General features: G+C 42.9%; 1 protein-coding gene and 1 pseudogene across 2 annotated transcripts; both read right to left on the bottom strand.

The window, feature by feature from the left end:
* Positions 1-151: 151 nt before the first annotated feature.
* Positions 152-7,198, bottom strand: LOC104040767 (glyoxylate/hydroxypyruvate reductase B). 2 transcript variants are annotated; one of them, XM_064443753.1, is made up of 8 exons: positions 7,007-7,198; positions 6,717-6,805; positions 5,004-5,058; positions 4,116-4,500; positions 2,976-3,147; positions 1,472-1,650; positions 825-921; positions 152-472 (listed from the first exon to the last, which is right to left on the bottom strand). In XM_064443753.1, exons 4-8 carry the CDS (start codon positions 4,495-4,497, stop codon positions 310-312), a joined length of 993 nt encoding a protein of 330 aa, XP_064299823.1. In that variant the 5' UTR covers positions 4,498-4,500; positions 5,004-5,058; positions 6,717-6,805; positions 7,007-7,198; the 3' UTR covers positions 152-309. The 2 variants fall into 2 exon arrangements, with proteins under 2 accessions (XP_064299823.1, XP_064299822.1); XM_064443752.1 differs by lacking the exons at positions 6,717-6,805; positions 7,007-7,198 and adding an exon at positions 5,473-5,541.
* A 1,951-nt stretch (positions 7,199-9,149) lies between these two features.
* On the bottom strand, positions 9,150-18,110 carry LOC104046019 (probable 2-ketogluconate reductase; annotated as a pseudogene).
* Between the last annotated feature and the right edge of the window lie 179 nt (positions 18,111-18,289).

Raw genomic sequence — 18,289 nt, 5'->3', positions numbered from 1 at the left:
TACTTGTGTTACTGTTACTTCAGGTGTTTCCCTGATGGGCGATTTTAAGAGGACACGAGCAAAATGCATTGCTGTGATTTAAGGCTATGGACTCTTCGAGCTTTTTACGGAAGTTAATGACAAAATACTGTGGTTTTCAACGCGGAATCACTTTTGGTTATTTAAATACATTTTATTGGGTTATGTAAATACATTTAAACCCATGCATTACACATTTTATCTGTATAACACACGGGATAATTATATGAAGAATTATCAAATTACTGTTTTCTCACACCAGGATAAACACTAATGGCATCAATGTTAAATTCAGGACGCTTTACTGAATACTTCATTAGGGATAGGAAGACCTGTAAGACCCGCTTCTATGCTTTCTATCATGTTTTGCATCATAAGGCGGCGTGTCTTTTTGGTGGCACTTCCAATGTGAGGAGTTATTATAACATTCTTCAGTTTTAACAAAGGGTGATCCCTGGGAAAGGAAAAGAAACACTGGGCTAGTCACTCACAGAGCATTCGTCTGTTATTTCATCACCTGAAAGGAGCCAGGGAAATATTTAAAATAATAATTAAAAATAAAAACTAGTTGCATGACCCAAGCATACTCCGAGGAGTTCAAACTGCTGCCTAGCTTGTGGGTTTTTTATGCAACAAATCGTCCAAACGAGTCAGTGTGAATTTTGTTTGGCTAGGACGGAAGGACTGGGGACATTGCTTCAGCAGGACTGGTGCAATTATGTGACTTCTCACGTGCTCACAAACTCGTACTTAGTTTGAACCACACACGTACGCTCATTTATATTTAACTTGAATGCATGTCCTACCGTGGCAAAGGTTCAGGATACGTCACATCCAGAGCAGCTGCCTTAATAACTTTCTTTTGAAGGGCTTCCACCAAAGCATCCTGATCCACAACCAAACCTGTGTTACAGTAAGGAGGATACTCTTATTTTCGTATTTTGTACTGCTCTCTCACCACCCTTTTGGGCACAGCGGTCAGGCAAACGGCAGGGCTAGCGATGTTCACAAAGCAGAAGCGGCAGCAGAGAGAGAGTGGTGGAGCAGGGGGAGGACGCTTGGGCACATGCATCAGTCGGACAGTCAGGCATATTAAAAGGCAGTACGGAGCACCATAAAACAAAGTACAGTGCCAGACTTCAGATCAGGCTGTGCCACCCTGATGTACATTAGCAACACTGCACTAAATACATAAAATGCTTAAGTAGGAGATTATACAAATATACACGGGCTTCTAACACTCCAAGCTCACTAATTTTAGAGATCTACTTGCTCATAATTACAGAAATGCTTAAATGTTTTGCTGACATATGACCATGGACATCTAAATAACCTCGCAATCAGAGAATTTACTGAAAATTTCAGAGTAACAGACTCTGCATTAGGGTTGGGTCTTCCCAGAACCTTTTATGCCAGCAAAGCATAATGCTGTTTTGTTTATTCTGCACCCTACCTCTGCTGATGTTAATGAGAGTTGCTGTGGGTTTCATCAGCTCCAGCTCCCTCTTCCCAATCAGTTTGTGTGTCTGTGGAGTCAGGTTGACAGACAGCAACACAAAATCTGACTGCTGGAGCAAGTCATCTATCTTCTTACAGTAAATAGCTCCCACGGCACTTTCTTCTTCCTTGTTTCTGAGGGGAAAAACGCCAAAATTAAACTCCAGTGGTAAGCAACAAGAAGTTGTTCAAATCACCAGTAGAGAAAAGGTTTCTTAATTGTTTTCTTCGCCCCATAGAGCGAAGCAGTTAGCTGGTTATTTGACTGAAATTCAGTAAGGAAAATGTTAAGCTGTTTCCCACAATACCAAGTGCACTATACCCAAATATGCAGTACTATACCCATGGGGGAGGAAAGTAAGAAATCAGTATCATGTAAATGCACTGAATAAATAATAAAATGAATGCATTTTTGTCACCACTTCTGATTGTGATGGGGATTCTTTTCCAACCCAAAAGCAAAACTGATGTTTGACATGAATTCCCCTCCCTTTGAAAAGTAACTTGTCTGAAAATCACTGAGGAAACCCATAAGACAAGGCAGGGTTTAAACCTTCAGAAATCTGTGTCAGCAGCAGTCTGCTTGCGCCATGCATCAGTGCCGGTTCACTGAAACCCCGTGCTGCAGGACCTGCCGGTGCATTTGATCCCTATCAGGGCAAGGCTGGGGCAGCTTCTGGACTGCCCAGCTTCCATCAGATTCCCACAAAAGGATAGGATGGGCCTGATGGGAGCCATGGCATACGTGAAGGCCACATACACCTCATGTAGGAGACAGCAAACAGTCTGGCAAATCCAGCTCTTCATTGTCAGCTGGCTCTGGAAGGGTGAGATGTCTCTGCCTGTGTCTGCCCCACCTAAGTCACGGGAGATATGTGCTCCCAGGCTATTTCTCTTTCCTCAACCTATTGCAATGTCACCAACATGACAGCAGAGCCCAGGGAGCCCTGACTCATGGGGACACCAGTGACATGTATCTCTCCCGCTCCTTCCTGACTTTGTTTCTGTATAAATTGGGAAAATAATGACTGGCTTGAAGCAAGTGTATGTACTTTTTAACTTAAAATAAAGAGTCAATAATAAGGCAGCGACTTATTGCCATGGTCCTGGGGGCCCCCAGGGCTTCCCCACATCCCAGGACCCCATGGCAGCTATCCCTGTGGCCGTTGGTCCCTGCCCCAGCGATGCCGCAGCAGGGCTGGTCTCCAGCTCCCCTCAGCCCTGCTCTGGCCTCTGCCCTGCCTTATTGCCATGAGCTCACCTGAGGATTTGGACTTTTGGGTGAACTTGGCCATGATTTGTGGCCCTTGCTGCCCAAAATTTAATAACAATAGTGCAGCGAGCACATCGTCCTATCCTAACACGAAGAGAACAGGAGATGAGTTTGAGAGCGAAAGGTACAAATAATGCTTTAAGCAGTGACAAAATAGACTTTCCTATGGATCTGCCACCAGCTTTACCTCTGATTCCTGTTGTGGTACAAAATCTTCATTTCAAAGGCTTTGGCTCTCTCAGCCACTTTGTAGCCAATGGTGCCCATTCCCACGATCCCCAGGGTCGCCCCAGAAACCTCAGTCCCCAGCCAGTCAGCGGGGAAATAGTCTGTGTCAGGGGAGACTGCCATCTGATAGCCTTGGAGGAGGGAAAAGAAGGAAAACCATCATGTAAATGTAAAGATGTCCTGGCATCTGGTTACTTTTTTCCCCCAGTTTTTATTATAAGACAAGGCAGAAGCAGAGAAGCAGTAACATAGTGTTACTGTGTTTCTGGACAAGAAGTGAATAATGCTGCACTGTCAGCGTGACATCTGACATTGATTTCTTGCCTAGGATAGACACATATCCGGCCCCTCTTTGCCAGACAAGGAAGGTAAGGCCAAAGCAGCAACCTCCCTTCGACGTACCTCCCCCACCTGCCCATCATCCCTCTCCCTGCAGTAGAGATTATGGCGCCATTGAACTGCACCTTGGCAACACAGCTTCTTACTCACGGTGGTTCATCAGCAGGGCTTATGAAACTGGCAGTGCCACAGATGTCACCTATCTTGGAAATACCAAATGGTGCAACTGATGAATCTGTTGTAGTATCATCAAGACTATCCAGTAAGGCCAAAATATGATTCCCAGCTACCTTGCAGATACACAAAAGTTGACAGGGAAAAGAAACACAGAGCATGGGGGCAGATTTCTGGACAGCTTGCTCATAATGATTTATATACATGTCAGCTTGGCAAGGAGAGGTTTCAAGCCCCCTTGAAAACATCTCCTTTTAATCCCTTTTTATTCAAACTTGAAAAGCAAGGCTGCAGTGAACAAGAACGAATAAGGGGCTATGGGCTGAGGGAGGAAAGGCCTGAATTTAGGGATGTCTGAAGAAGGAACACACCTACCTTGCTGATACACCTGGTATCATATGGAAATGGTATGCACTGCGTGCAAGTCATTGTCAACACAACAGATTTGTCTTAACTTTATCCTCATCCCTGAATTTTCCTGTATTTCTACTTCAAAGCTTACCTTTGCATCAGCACATACTTTCTAACTGCACGCTTTGAAGAGTCACCTTTCCTATAAAAAGGCTAAAACCATTTCAGTTATTACCTTCTACAAGTCTCCTGGAAGATGCCAGCATCAAGGCCATCCCCAAGTCTGCAGTGTCAGTGGAAACAACAAACGGAGTGTTGGACACTTTCACACCGTAGCTGGAGAGGAGGTTCAAGTCCAAGTGATCTATTCCCACTCCAGAGCTTGCAACTATCTTCAAGTTAGGCAAGCTCTGGAGCAGCTCTTTATTAATAACTGGTTTGTGATACCACATATAAATAGCGCTGATCTTTTTGCAGAGAAATTTCTTGTTTTCAATATATTCTTTCATGGTGATGAGATGAAAATGTTGCTCCAGAAATTCAACGTGATCTTCATATACTCCGTGCTTCCCTCCTATACAGTCAGTTAGCACATAAGGCAGTTCCTGACCCTCCATGCCCTACAAAAGCAATGAGAAACCCAAAGGACATGTCCTGAAGTGACACGTCATACCTTTTTTTTAAAAAAAAAAACAGGAATTGATTGGCTCCATGACATGCTGTTTTCCCACTTGATGACAGAGTTGGCTAAAGATACTCACTCCCATATGCAGAACTTTTCTTGTGTTCTTCAGAAGGAGGTCCCATTTTTATATGATCTTGTTAATAAGACAAGAAAAAATTGTTTCTGGCATGCCAGCTATGCTGACACTTAAACAAAAGAGCTACCAGGTGTTGCTCCTTTCCAGTGTTCAATATTTAAAGGCCAAAGAATGAGGCCATGTGAGTGGAAGGGTATCACTTAGCCCCCAGTTCTGCCTTTGATTGCCACCTGTGCAATCATAGTAAGTAATTAGCATGACTGAGATTATCTCAGGTCAAGTCCTTTTTTAACACAACAGAGCTATAATTTGTCAACTATGAGCTTTGGAATTATCAATCTACTTCCTGAACATAAGTTTACCTTTTTTTTTTCTCGGTCTTCTTCAGCGTCCTGACGACCCTTTCCTCCACCAACTCTGGAAAGAATCAAGTCTGTTATCTCAGCTTAAAGCCACGGGGCGCGCACGCTGCCTCTCAGCCACCCGGGAAACACCAGAGGTGCCACAGAAAAGGCAAAACGTGCGTGGGGCCGGACCGCGGCCGGCAGTGCCGTTCTCCCGGCTGAGCACAGCCGGGATGGATGCCCAGCTCCTGCGGCTGGGGGCCTGGGGGACGGGGAGAGGGGGACACTGCCTGCTCGGGCAGGCGCTGCGAGGGTCTCCCACCAGCCCCGGGGGACCCCCGCGCCCCGCACGCCCGGCCCTACCGACGTACCGCCGGCCTCCCGCCGAGCCGGGGCTGGGCGGGGGCCGAGGCGCGGAGCCCCCGGCGAGGGACCGGCGGAGGCACCCCCTGCCCCGGGCCGTGAGGGGAGGGCAGCCCGCACTCACCCGCACCGGCTCCGCTCGCCGCCGCCGGGCCCTGGCAGGGCGAGGAGGGCGGAGCGGGGCCGCCCAAGCCGGGACTGCCCGACGGTGGTTCCGTGGGCCGGCGCGTGGGGGGGTGGGGAGAGGGGGTGCAGGGCGGCGGGTTGGGTACCCCAGAGCCCCCGGGGGTAGCCGAGAGGGAGGGACAGGTGGGCATAAATAATTGTGCATATTTAAAAAATGTGTCATGTTTCTGCACCGTTAGTGATTTCAGAATAATCGGGATCTCACATTAACATCGAGCACCCTGGTTTTTCCATGCTGCCTTTCAGTCCCAGCTAAGGTCTGGACTCTCATTACACTATTTGCACGTGAGTTGACGTGGCATGAGGAGTTGTCCCTGACCATCAGACACCAGTGACAGATCTCATTGCACCCATGAAGGCCTTTTCTAACCTAAACAATTCTAAGAATACTCTCAAAAACCTCTCTTTGAGAGCTAATCAACCAGGGCAGGCCCAGGCGCTCAGTCACTGCAGCTGCTATCCCAGCTACAGGCAGCCCTGTGCCTATCCCAGCTGAGAAATGCATGAAAATTTTCCTGACGAGGTTACTTGGACTGTAAATCCCTGGTGATGGAGGCTGCCAAGTATAGCTTCAGCACTCTGCTCACTAAACCTGTGCTGGAGCGATCCCCCTCGCTGTGCAGTCCTGGCTGCTGTGGTGAGAACAGCTCAGGAGCTGGGAAATGCCGCTGCTGCGACACCGGGCATCTCTCTCCTTCTGTGCTATGAAATAACCACCAATTGCACGTTGCCGGGTCTCTCCTGACTACTGTAGTGCTTTGCAGAAGGATGGATTATGAAGTCATGTTGTCTGGAATTCTACCAAACACGTTTCGATATGCTGAGCATTAAGACAGTCAAGTTTAACATCAAAACCTCCATAAAATGACTAATGAAAAGATAAAGTATAATAAAGCTTTGTAATAATTATATGAAACCATAAATTGTTACCCTGGTTATGATTTTTTAGTATTATTTGCTTACATGGATTTCAAGTTCAGACAGTTAAACTTTAAAGCAAAAATCCATTAACTAGCAAGATGGAGCTACAGTGTTTTAACTGGATTCTTACTTAAGTCTACTTGAATGTTTTTCTTCATAAAGGAGCAACAAACCCTAAAATGCTTACACATTCCCTGTTTCACATCAACTGCTTCCAAGTTTGCTGAGACATAATGGGTGATCTTTTAACTTAGTGCTCACCTGAGATCAAAGGACCATTGCAAATCCCCTGCAAAGACACAGGTCACTCTAGCTATGAATCCAGGAAGGAGGTCTGCCACTTTTGAGTACTGAAGGGGAAAAAAAAACTTTGGAAGGACAACACAGTAGTTTTTCCCTTTGTATATCAAATCAACAAATTGAAATGAACAAAATGAAGAAGCAATTAATCAGAGGAGCCAAAAAAATAGTAGCTGAAATAATGTTACTACCCTTTTTTAAGCAAAAAGCCAGGACATACATATCAAATGTCAAGAAAATGGGTGTGTTACCTGGTTAGATGTGGAGAGAATCAGACGGCTTCAAAGTTTTTTTGTGTAACTTGAACATCTAATTTTCAAGTTACGGTTCAGGAGCTGATATGTCTCTACAGGAGACAGATCTGTATAGCAACATACATGACAGAAGAGTTCAGGAAGCCATTTATATATTGAGTGATTGGAGAGCTGTTTGAATTACTATGACACAGAATGTCACGGAAAGTAGAGTGTGGGCAGCAACCAAATAACAATTACCATAAGCTGAGTCTGATTAATGTACAACAAGATGAGAGCATTGCACCAGTGCACTATCATGTTCTAAATAGATTTAATTTGTAGAGTACCTTAAACACCTCCATGTAGTCTGTTAAGCTAAATTACATAGTGTTGCAATGTGCTGTTAGTTTTCCATTACAGGAAGGGTTCTATTATACCGGCTTTGTGACAAAGTTCTCTGAAATGAAAAATGTCTGTGAGTATGGGGAGAGAAGTAGTGCACACTCTGTGAACTTCATCCCCTTATTAAATATTGCCATTGGTGTTCCTGTAATACTGCAGGGCCAGCTGATGCCTGCAGTGTTAATAGGGTGCCTGCATAATAATTGTTTCGTAGGATTAAACTTCTGAAGTATTGCGCTAGCCTAAAACACTTTTGTGTAATGCAATAGATTTCCCAGCTGGGATGTATAGACCAGCTTAAGCGTGAAACTGGATAAGGACGTACATTTCCCATGTCTACATTATGTGTTATATGTGACCAGGATTCATAGGAAAAAAAAGGCAGAGGCAGGAAATCTATATTCACGAGTTTGTTGTTCCAGGCAAGGCCAACTCAAGCGATGCCATTTGTTGTCACTGACTCTAAACCATCATGAAATGCTATCGCTACCTCGTCTCCTTGCCATAGGTAAGGCCGGCTTTCCCACTAGACTACTGTAGCGGGACTTTATGCCAGATCACAGACTGTTTGCCCATCAAAAGGTTTCAAACAAATCTCAGTCAACAGAGTGAACTGTAACGGATCATCTCTTTGTTCATGTGGCCACTGCATTTTTTGATCCATTTTTAGTAACTGTAAGATTGGATGTGTTGTGTTTTCCAAGAACAATCTAAGTAGAATAGTAGAGATGTGAAACGGCATCTAGTAAGCACAGGAAGGTTTCCTTGACTCTATGTCAGTTAATTTGATAGTATTCAATAAATATTTACAGATTAAGGAAAGGCAGGAAACAGAAGGCCATTTTTTGCAATGTAATTTGAGAAGAGAGGTAGTTGCTTCCTGAAGACATTTTGGGAAGCTGTCCTTCAAGTGATGATGTCCAGTCAGTGGAATGCCAAGTCGTTAGGCATTGGGTGTGAGTCAACCCATCACTCCAATGACTGACAGGTATCCTGTTGTCTAGTGCTTCCCGCCTAAGGCACCCCACCAGCAGGGAGCACTTCTGTAACTAATCAGCCCAGATTCTTGAAATAGCTGCAAAAGTAGAAGTAAAACTCCAAGCAAATGCCAAGCTCCTTCTTTTGTTTTATGTAGAAGTGAAATGAAGTACTGTATCTGATTTTATGTTTGCTGCCTCACGTCTGGAGAAAAGTTTGCATGAGCAAAGCCTTGTGTGTTTTTTCCAGTTTTAGGATATTGATTGAATAAAAGGTGGGTTTTTTCTCTGCTATTTGTGCTTCTTGTACCTTTGCTTTCAGCTCTGTAAGTTACTGCTTAGCCTTTTATTTTGGAAGAATAAACTGATTTTTGTCAAGGTCATACAGGTCAAGGTCATGTCATGAAAGGCATACAGGGCGCCTGTACCTCAGCGAACAGGGAGGTACCCGGGACAGTTTTGAAATTCTTGCCAGCCAACTTGCTGCTCCTGAAAAGCTGCAGTGTCTTGTTTGCCTGAGCTGCAAGAGTTGGTAGCACCATCATATGTTAAACTGGGAGAAGGAAGTGTCTTGTGGGAAGCTCCAGTGACAACACAACCTTCTGCAAGAAAAAAGAAGTGGAAATGGCTCTGTAAAGATGCCTGAGACTACTGGCAAAACCCTAGCTGCACTAAATGGCAACTTTCCTATAAATTTTATTGATAGATTAAATAATCATACTATTAATGAAGTCATACTATATAATAAGATGCATTGCACTGCCACTTTGAGTTGTGTATTGGTTTATTTGTCTTTTCGACTTGTATTAAGACAACAGAGAGTACATAAAGACAACTGAGAGGACAGCAAACCACTTCCTACAAAGCTTTAGTGAGGTGGAATAGCATTCTTCTATTTAAAGAGATAATTTTCCTGTGGAATTTGAATAATTATTTGTAATATAGGTGCTGTTTCTAGTGGAGGAAAGTCATGGGATTTTGATTTTTTCTATAATATTTACAGTAAAAAAACCCAATTTGTCAAAATATTTTTTCTCTTTACAGTAGTGAAGATCCCTGTTATACCTTGTTTCAAATATAATTATTCTTGCAAACATCCAGAAGCAGTGATACAAAGGAAAATGTATAGATGTGGATTTTAATTCTGTGTGTGTTTTTATAGATTTTCATGTTCCCACTAGTTTACAGAATGGTGCTGGAGGCTTAGAGACCTCCAAGTGTTCTTCCAACTATTTGCACGAAGTTGAAAATCTGGAGGTAGACTGTGCATAAATTTGGCATTATGAACATCGTAGCAAGTTCATCTTGAAGACTCATTTTCCCTAGTGCTAGTACTTTAAATTGTCTTCTAAAATCCAGTCTGCTTTGAATTAGGGATTCTGAGTACGTGTCTGAAAACTGACTTTTGCCTCAGTATTTTATGTCTCAGGAGCTAGTTTAAATGGAGACTTCCATATGGAAAATTAATAATATTCCTAGCCAGGTCGCTTACTTTGTTGGTTTTGATAGCTAATAGAGTGGGAACAAAGAGAATTATATAATTTAAATTGTAATTTTCTTTAGGACTAGGGAGCCTAGCAAGAACTGTAAATGCACTGGCAATGAGAAGTTGTTTTTCTCAGAGCTACTTAAAGCCTTCATGCATCTATCTATGGTTGGAAGTGAAAAGTAATGTAGTCCTCCAATTTGCAAGGAAATTAACATGCAAAAGCTGTTTTTTATTGACACGTGAGTCCCAGCCAGAGCTTTTGATGCCCACCTGGAATACGTTTCTCTTAATGGGGAAAACATACAAAGAAAAACCTTTAGGCTGATGGGCGGAAAGAAAAGAATAATGAGAGAGCTGGGATATCCTTCTGCACATCAGCTATGGAGCACTTCACTGGGTATGGGGAGACCAGTAAGAGCTGCTAATATGTTTTCAACTGCCTCCTTTGTTACCACGTAAGTGGCCTTGTCTGTTTTAGTGCCGAGGTGAGGCTTTATAGTGACGTTCTTTAATTTTAAAAACGTATGATCTCTGGAAGAAAGGAAAAAGGAGATAGTTAAGTTACGTACTGTTGTTTGTCCAAATAAAGCAGAGTCCTGCATTGGCTTTTGCACTGTATTTAAATACAAAGTTAATCTAATATAACTTTACAAGTCCCACTTACATCCACAGAACCTAATCACTGTGTTCTAGTAATTCTGGATATTAAAAGGGCATGTCAAGAGTTTATACTCTGCTATTTTGTGCAGAAACAGACTTTTGCCATTAGGCAGCAATTTGAACTGTCAGAAGAGAGGGTTAAGCCCTCCTGACCCATTAACCCTACAAAATGGTCTGAGCTGTAGTTACGTGACTCAGAGATAATGGACAGCGATGTCCTGGCACACAGACATAACAAGACCAAACTCCCCCGAAGCCAAAATGCGGCCGGCACAGTTAACCCCATGAAGCGCCATTCTGCTAGAGGTGTTATTTTACAGAAGTTTAGCAGCCTCTGGGCCCAAGAGATCTGCAGTACTTCAGCCTTGTATTAGGCGAAAAAAGCCTGTAGGGAGGGAAACCTCGGGGCAATGCAGCAGGTCTAAGAAGGGAAGACTCAAGCAGGTTCCACCCATTCACAGGCAAGTTGCACATTCAGATAAAGGAATTTGTAAGTGAAGCACTGCAGCAGCTTCATATGGTGGTTCTATGGAGAGGGTTTAATGCTCCCCATAGCACACAAGCCCCCCCCTGCTGTTCCCTGGCGCCCACTTCCCTTTGGCCTGTTATCAGACCCAGCACCTGGGCTGCATCCCATTAGTATTCATGGCACTGTTACGCAAACCTCCACCCTAGGGACTGGTGGGGCTGCCCCTGCCAGATCTCTGCCTGCTGCAAGGACGCCTCCTGCCTCCGGCAGGGCTCACGCATGGTTTCTGAGAAATAAGCAGAGATGGCAACCTGGGCAGTGGTTCTGGGCAGGTGACATCCAAAGCTGCGGCCCCGATAATACCAGTCTGCAGAGCTGTCAACAGGCCTTCGGGTCAACTACTGCACCATCTCCGGGTGCCCTCTGCAAGTAATGATCTGAGGGCGAAAAGAGAGCAGAAATGGACAGAGAGGAATTTTTGCCATGCCTGATCTGTCCTCAGCGTGCGTACCAGCTGCGTGGTGGATGCAGCATGGTGCTGCATGCAACAACACAACAGGAGCTGGCTCATAGTTCCTCATCAGGCCAGTCAGCGTTTCAGGACGGTGCCTCGGCTGATGTTCATGAGAGTAGCTGTGGGTTTCAGCTCCATCTCTTTTCCCAATCACCTTGTGGGTATGAGGTGTCAGGCTCACCACCATCATCACAAAATCTGCCTGCTGGAGCAAGTTGTCTATCTTTTCGTAGTTAAGTGGTACCAACAGCTTGCTCCTCTTGCTCTTTCCTGGTGGGGAAAAAACAGGGCATCAGTAACAAAAGTATTTCCTTCAATGATGTCACCGGTATACAAATTAAAGGATCTGATCATCACATTCATGTAGCAAACGGGTGGCAAATAAACATGAATTTAGTCTCAGCTGGTTGTTTAGGTCCTTCTGGAAGGCTTCAAGCCCTACAGCAGGGCATGGGTTGCATGCCTGCCTCAGCCACTGCAGTGCAGGGTCTGGGGGTTTCTTTTAAAGTCTGCAAGTGGACTAAAGCTAAGCACTGGAACAGATGGCAGCACATGGTCCACTCTCCAGGATCCCCTTTGGGGACAGTGCAGCCCACAGGATTCAGCAGCTGCTCAAACCAGAGCGGTGGTATTCACCAGAACTCATCCATGTGAAGTCTGAGCGTGCTGGTGGTTCTCATCCTGTTGACATCCTGATGAGTGGAATCAGCAAGGCAGCTCTTTGGCAGGCTCCTGGATGCCCCAGGACTTTCACAAAACAAAGTGTTCAACTTAAAAAGTTACCAAAGTAGAGTGAGATTTTTAGTTAGAACTTTTCACAATAAAAAAGAATATTTGCCAGTTCTCCTGTTCTTTGTAAATTTAGCTGCCTGAACTTTGGGAACTAAAGAAGCAATGATAAGAGATTGCATGTACAATCTTCTGCTCCTGATTGCAAGAGAATGGCTTTGAATTATCTCCTCCCTAATCTAGAAATAAATTTAAAAAGTCACACTAAGAAAATAACTTCAGTATAACTTTGGACCATGATTCTCCCAAGACGTGCATTTCATTATTTTCTTCAGTGTCCAGGTCAACAACCAGAGATTAAGTGGGTAAAGAACAGACTGGAACTACAGCCAATTTTGCAGCATGCAGAGTGCATCTTTCTTCAGCACATAAGCTTGAAGCGTAAATGTACTTCAAAATAATCAGGTTTTTCATTTCTGTTGCACTGTGCATTGATTATGCATCACAGCACTCTCACATAAATGTTACTTTAAAGACTGAAAAATATTAAACAGATGGAGTTAGTGATGTTCTGCAGGGAAAAAAAAAATGGATTTGTGCCTTATTTTTTCTTTTTTGTGGTTTATGAAGAAATCCTGGAAGATTTTAAGGAGGGTGTTCACTAGTACTTTTTTTAATGTGAGCTTGCTCGGCTGTTTTTATAATTTCTGAAGTAACAGGAATGCCAAGCAAGGCTAGAAATTTCTGGCCTCATCCACCCTTGCGATTTGGTTAGAGCTAGCTAGAGCAGTAACCCTCCTGCTGCAGTCTGCATATGGAGAAAATCACTGAAAGCCATAAGTACTAACACTGCAGCTTCTCCCTTCAGTCAGGGAGGAGTAAAGTTGTCTCAGGGTAGATCATGGTTTATAGCAGTAAACATTTGTTCTGCTTATTGCCTGCACCTTGCCTGGTTGCAACGGCCTTGACTTGTACACAAGGAGCTTGCTCACCTCTACACTGAAGAGCCCCTGTGCTGAATGTCTAACAAGGATCAGATTCCCACATACACAGGTTCGGATGGGCTACAAATAAAGGGTGAAATCCAACTAAATATTTGGCAAAATTCCTACTAGTTTAAAGAGAAACAAGGTTTTCGCAAGAGTAGCTCTCAGGTTAATCAGTTTTCATATTGTGCCAAGTATATGTTTCCTAGTCCTCCAGTCATTCAGAGTGTCAACAATATCACTCCTGAGCTTCAAAATATGGGGAAAAATATACAAAGAAGGTAGAGTTATGTGTCACTATAGAAAGATATGATAGGAATAAAAAAAGTATAAGCTTGATTTTTCTTTTTCTGCTCACATCTCCAGGAAACCTTGGAATTTCTAATATAAAACCTAAATTAAGTTTCCAAGTGTTTAATCACCAAGTAATTCCTTACAAGACTCTCTCATGGTTTAGCCCCAGTCAGCAACCAGGCACCACGCAGCCACTTGCTCACTCCCCACTGGTGGGACGGGGGAGAGAATCAGAAGACTGGAAGTGAGGTAAATCATGGTTTGAGATAAAGACAGTTTAATAGCTAAAGCAAAAGCTGCGTGCAGAAGCAAATCAAATCAAGGAATTCACTCACTACTTCCCATGGGCAGGCAGGTGTTCAGCCATCTCCAGGAAAGCAGGGCTCCGTTACGCGTAACAGTTACTTGGGAAGACAAACACCATCACTCCAAACGAGTCCCCCCCCAACCCTTCTTCCCCCAGCTTTATATGCCGAGCATGAGTCTCATGGTATGGAATATCCCTTTGGCCAGTTGGGGTCAGCTGTCCCAGCTGTGTCCCCTCTCAGCTTCTTGTGCGCCCGGCAGAACACGGGGAGCTGAAAAAGTCCTTGACCAGTGTAAGCACTACTTAGCAACAACTAAAACATCTCCACATTATCCCCAGTTTCCAGCAAAAATCCAAAACATAGCCCCATACTAGCTGCTACGAAGAAATTTAACTCTATCCCAGCTGAAACCAGGACAACAGATTTGAGGCAACCGTTTTTTTGGTATGGTTTTATTTTTTTATTTTAATCTTGGCACTATTCCCTCATTTCTTGCTATATTCCTGACACAATTTCTTGAAAAGGAAATACTGACTATCTAAAAGTGAGTTTCTGCTATAATTAGGGACAAGACATATTTTTACCTCCATGTCCTGTAGTGGTACAAAATGTTAATTTCAATCACTTTGCCTCTCAGAGCAATCTTACACCCAGTGCTGCCCGTGTCAATGATCCCCAGAGTAGCTCCAGTAACTTCAACACCCAGAAAATTGGCTTTGCAGTACTCCATACCTGAGGAAATTGCAACATGACAGCCTGCAAGAAAAACACTCCAATATGAGAATTGAATGGGGTTCAACACAGAGAAACAAGGCAAAAAAGGTCTGGGCTTGTTGTGCTACTATAGCACAATTTAACGGTTACAAACACACAATTTTAAATAGCAATGGTGTTTGTAACATCCTAGGTGACTCCCTAATATATCATATTTCCCTGTCACATGTATGTGACATTCCCATCTATTCTCACCATACTACAAAAAGCCTTTTGATGTAATCTCCCCTAAAAATCCTTTTACTGCTTTAGACTTATAAAACTATTGCCCTGTTCCACATCAACAATTAATTATTGCCAGTAACACTGCAGAGTTTGGAAATGTCACACGGAGAATAACACCAGATGTTGGTTTTGTTATTTAGAATAAGAACAGGTTTCCTGTTCACCTCTGTGACTCTCCTTGGAAAGAAACATGTGACTACTTTAAAAATCACTACTCAGTGATTTCCATAATTATCTGTTAAACCTGCAAAATTTGGGATATTTCTACAACACAGAAAATATACATATATGCACAGAGACAGCACTTATAGTCTGCTAGCAAGGCGACAGGCTTCTGATGTTTCAGTCTTCTGATATTGCCAGCTCTTCTAAAACATAAGCAGAATATTGTGAAAGTATTAAAAAATGCCTTGGGATAAAACTCAGTCATGCCAGGGCAGAACAATCAGAAATGACACCAGGGATAGTTTATGTAGATGGGGACAAGAAATTAATCTCCCTTTAAATCTTTCTCCTCCGTGTGAGGTAGAAACAGATTTAGGGGGAGACAAGTCTCCTTTGAGTTTCTATGAATCCTGTGATTTCTTTTGCTGGCAAGTCAAAGGCAGGTAAATTTAATAGGATAAATCTGGAGGATCTTTTCCTCAAGCAGGAGGCATTCTAACCAAGCCAAGGGTAGGTCTGTTTGGGGAAATGGCAAGAAAAAATTGTGGAAGAAACTAAAAAGGATGCTACTAGCAGAAACTGGAGCAGGCTGCCCTGTTGCTTTCTAATGATCCTTAAATTCCCCAATTCTGCAGCAATCCGTTTCAGTCCCTGAGAATATGCTCATGTCTCTGTCAAGCCCAGCTTTCAGCATATACCTTTACTCTGCTCCATTGTTGGTTCCCATGTTCTAATTTCTTCTGCCAGCTTGTGACTCCAGCGATCGTCTGATCTTTGGCAACCCCCACTTTTGGTCAATATCACTGTAGTGCTATCACATCAATAAGCATGTGTTATGCCAGCCAAATGTCATAGTCACTGAAAATGGGCTGTCAAAGAAAGTAATGAAATTTAAAGTTTTCATATGTAGGAAGCACACCTCAGTGTGTTGTTCATCTGAAACCCTTAAATTAAGTCTACAGCCACATTTATTCTAAAAACTAAGAACTAAGCTCTAAGCTTCTAAGACCAAGCCCTGTCCATAAAGCAAAAAGTTGTATTTGAACTGAACGTGATTAGATCCTCCTTAAGTATTTTTAGCCCAGGCTGGTGGCCTGTGAAAAATAAATTAATATGCTTTTATTTATACCTGATTGAAATATATGTCATTTATGTTTGTGTAAAATGTAATAATTTAGATATATTTATGATATATAAAATATATTAGAATACAGATTATTCTATTTCCCAACCCAACAAATTTAGATTTTCACATTTTATGTGAAATTATGTGCACTACAGGTAACTCTATGAGTCAAGTTAATGGTAGGTAAAGCTTGTGTGATTTTTAGAAGCTGCAAAAGAATTGGGATGTTACCTTCCACTAGTCTTCTAGCAGATGCCAGCAGCAAAGCCATCCCAGTATCATCTGTGCTGCTAGAAACAGCATGTCGAGCATTAGCCATCTTCACACCAAAGCTAGCTATAAGCTTCAGATCCAGGTGATCCCTCTCTGCTCCTGCATTCTCAATCCCTTTCAAGTTTGGCAGACTGTGAAGGAGCCCTTGGTCAATGGCTGATTTTCTGACATCACAAATAGATCGCTCGGACCTTTTTACTTGTACGCCTTGTGTTTTCAAGAAATTCCTTCAGGGTGATGAGGTAGAAATGTTTTTTTTAGGAATGCCATGTGGCTGTGCAGTATATCCCATGTATGCCACCAATTTCATTTATCAAAAGCCCAGGTAGCTCTCCTCCTCCCATTACCTGCACAGAGAAGAAAGACACAAAGTGTCAGAAGCCAGACATGTAATTATTTCCATATATTTCACAGAATAATCATTTTCATGTCCTGTTTCATGACACCTATGACAAGCGAACTTATAAACCACATATTTAGATAGGGAGGCAAACAAACCAAGATGAGAAAGCAGCTCTTTTAAGTATACTATCAATTATACACACAAACACACACACAGAGGTATTCCCATAATCAAGTCTGAACAAGTTCTGTCCCTCACACTCTGTAACATTCCGTATCACTGCCACCAGGCTCATAACACACAGTTATTTCTCATTAATTACTTAGTTTCAGACCATCAATATTCCGGTGCAACAAATCTCCTTCCCTGCCCTGAAATCACAAATTACTGTGTCTAAGTAGTTTAGAAAAACGTTGGACCAAATCCAGTTTGTTAAAATAAATTGCACAGCTTCATCATGAACTTTGAGTTACCAGGTTAATTTTTAAAAGCTTCACTGCAGAGATTTTTGCAGCCTTCTGATTTGAAGAGACACCAGCGACTTCTTAATTACAATGCCTTCTCCCAAGGCTATCATAAGTTAACAAAATAATAGTTGCTTAGGCAAGTGTTTTCCAAGAAGGACTTAAGCAATCAAATTAAGGGGTGGGTTTTTTTTTTTTGCAGGAACCACTAACCATCTGCTTGCAGTTCCCAGAGGCTCTGCGAATTGACAGCTTTTTTCTTTTTTAGAATACACTATTTACAGCTACCATTGATTTTCCATAGGAATTTTGGGAAGAGGTGCAGGAGAGAACTGTTCAAGGGCTGAAGATCTTGGAATCCCCTATAACAATACTTACTGTAGTCTTGTTAGTAGTATTTCACTGTTTGCATCTGAATGTCTAACTCTAGGCCTGTCTACACTTCCTGTGCTAAAACTTAATTTCACCATCCCTGCAAGAAGCCTGACCATATTGCAAAATAAGGGAAAGGCTTCCAGATTTTATGGTGGTGACAAACATTTTACTAAATTTTCTGACTTTGTTGCTTGCTTATGGGAAAGAGAAGGTAAGAAAAAGCTTGGCCCTGGGCTGGAAGTTAGGACTGATCACTAATTTTGCTTTAGGCTGTACCCTCACCCATGTGATTTCAGTGGTAGATCTACTGTTTCATGGCCAGTCGAGATAAACGCATCATTTTTGTCTGCATGGAAGAACTAAATCTCTTGGGATTTACTTTGGTTTTCAGAGGACCCCCTCAGCAAAATCAAAGATCCTTTTTCAACGATTTGCTTTGCTCTAACATGTAGATGAAGCAGAGCTCTTCTTACATTAGAAAACCTTGGGCCTACGATAGTTTCAAAGGAGTCTGCTTTCTTCAGTGTTTTGATTAAAACACAGGATATTGCAATATTGGCTGAAAAGTGTTTCAGGATACAGTCAAATTTCTGCAGGGAATTAATGCTCAGTTCACCTTCAATGTATTTGAGAGTGTTACATGAACTGCTTGGTGGTGTACTGGCTTATGACTATGTAGCAGCAAGTACTGGGAACAGAACGCAGGTATTCATTGAAATAATGGT

Source organism: Phalacrocorax carbo, chromosome 2 (assembly GCF_963921805.1).
Source record: "Phalacrocorax carbo chromosome 2, bPhaCar2.1, whole genome shotgun sequence".
NCBI lineage: Eukaryota > Metazoa > Chordata > Aves > Suliformes > Phalacrocoracidae > Phalacrocorax > Phalacrocorax carbo.
The sequence above is the reverse complement of the archived record's forward strand: the minus strand, read 5'-3'. Positions and strand labels throughout refer to the sequence as shown.

What these genes read in the sequence shown, in the direction of transcription:
- LOC104040767 (XM_064443753.1), bottom strand. Translation starts at nt 4,497, where the DNA reads ATGGAGGGTCAGGAACTGCCTTATGTGCTAACTGACTGTATAGGAGGG. An exon ending in TACCACAACAGGAATCAGAG is followed by an intron (nt 1,651 to 2,975) that starts GTAAAGCTGGTG and finishes TTTTCCCCTCAG; the next exon opens with AAACAAGGAAGAAGAAAGTG. An exon ending in TCTCATTAACATCAGCAGAG is followed by an intron (nt 922 to 1,471) that starts GTAGGGTGCAGA and finishes ACTGTAACACAG; the next exon opens with GTTTGGTTGTGGATCAGGAT.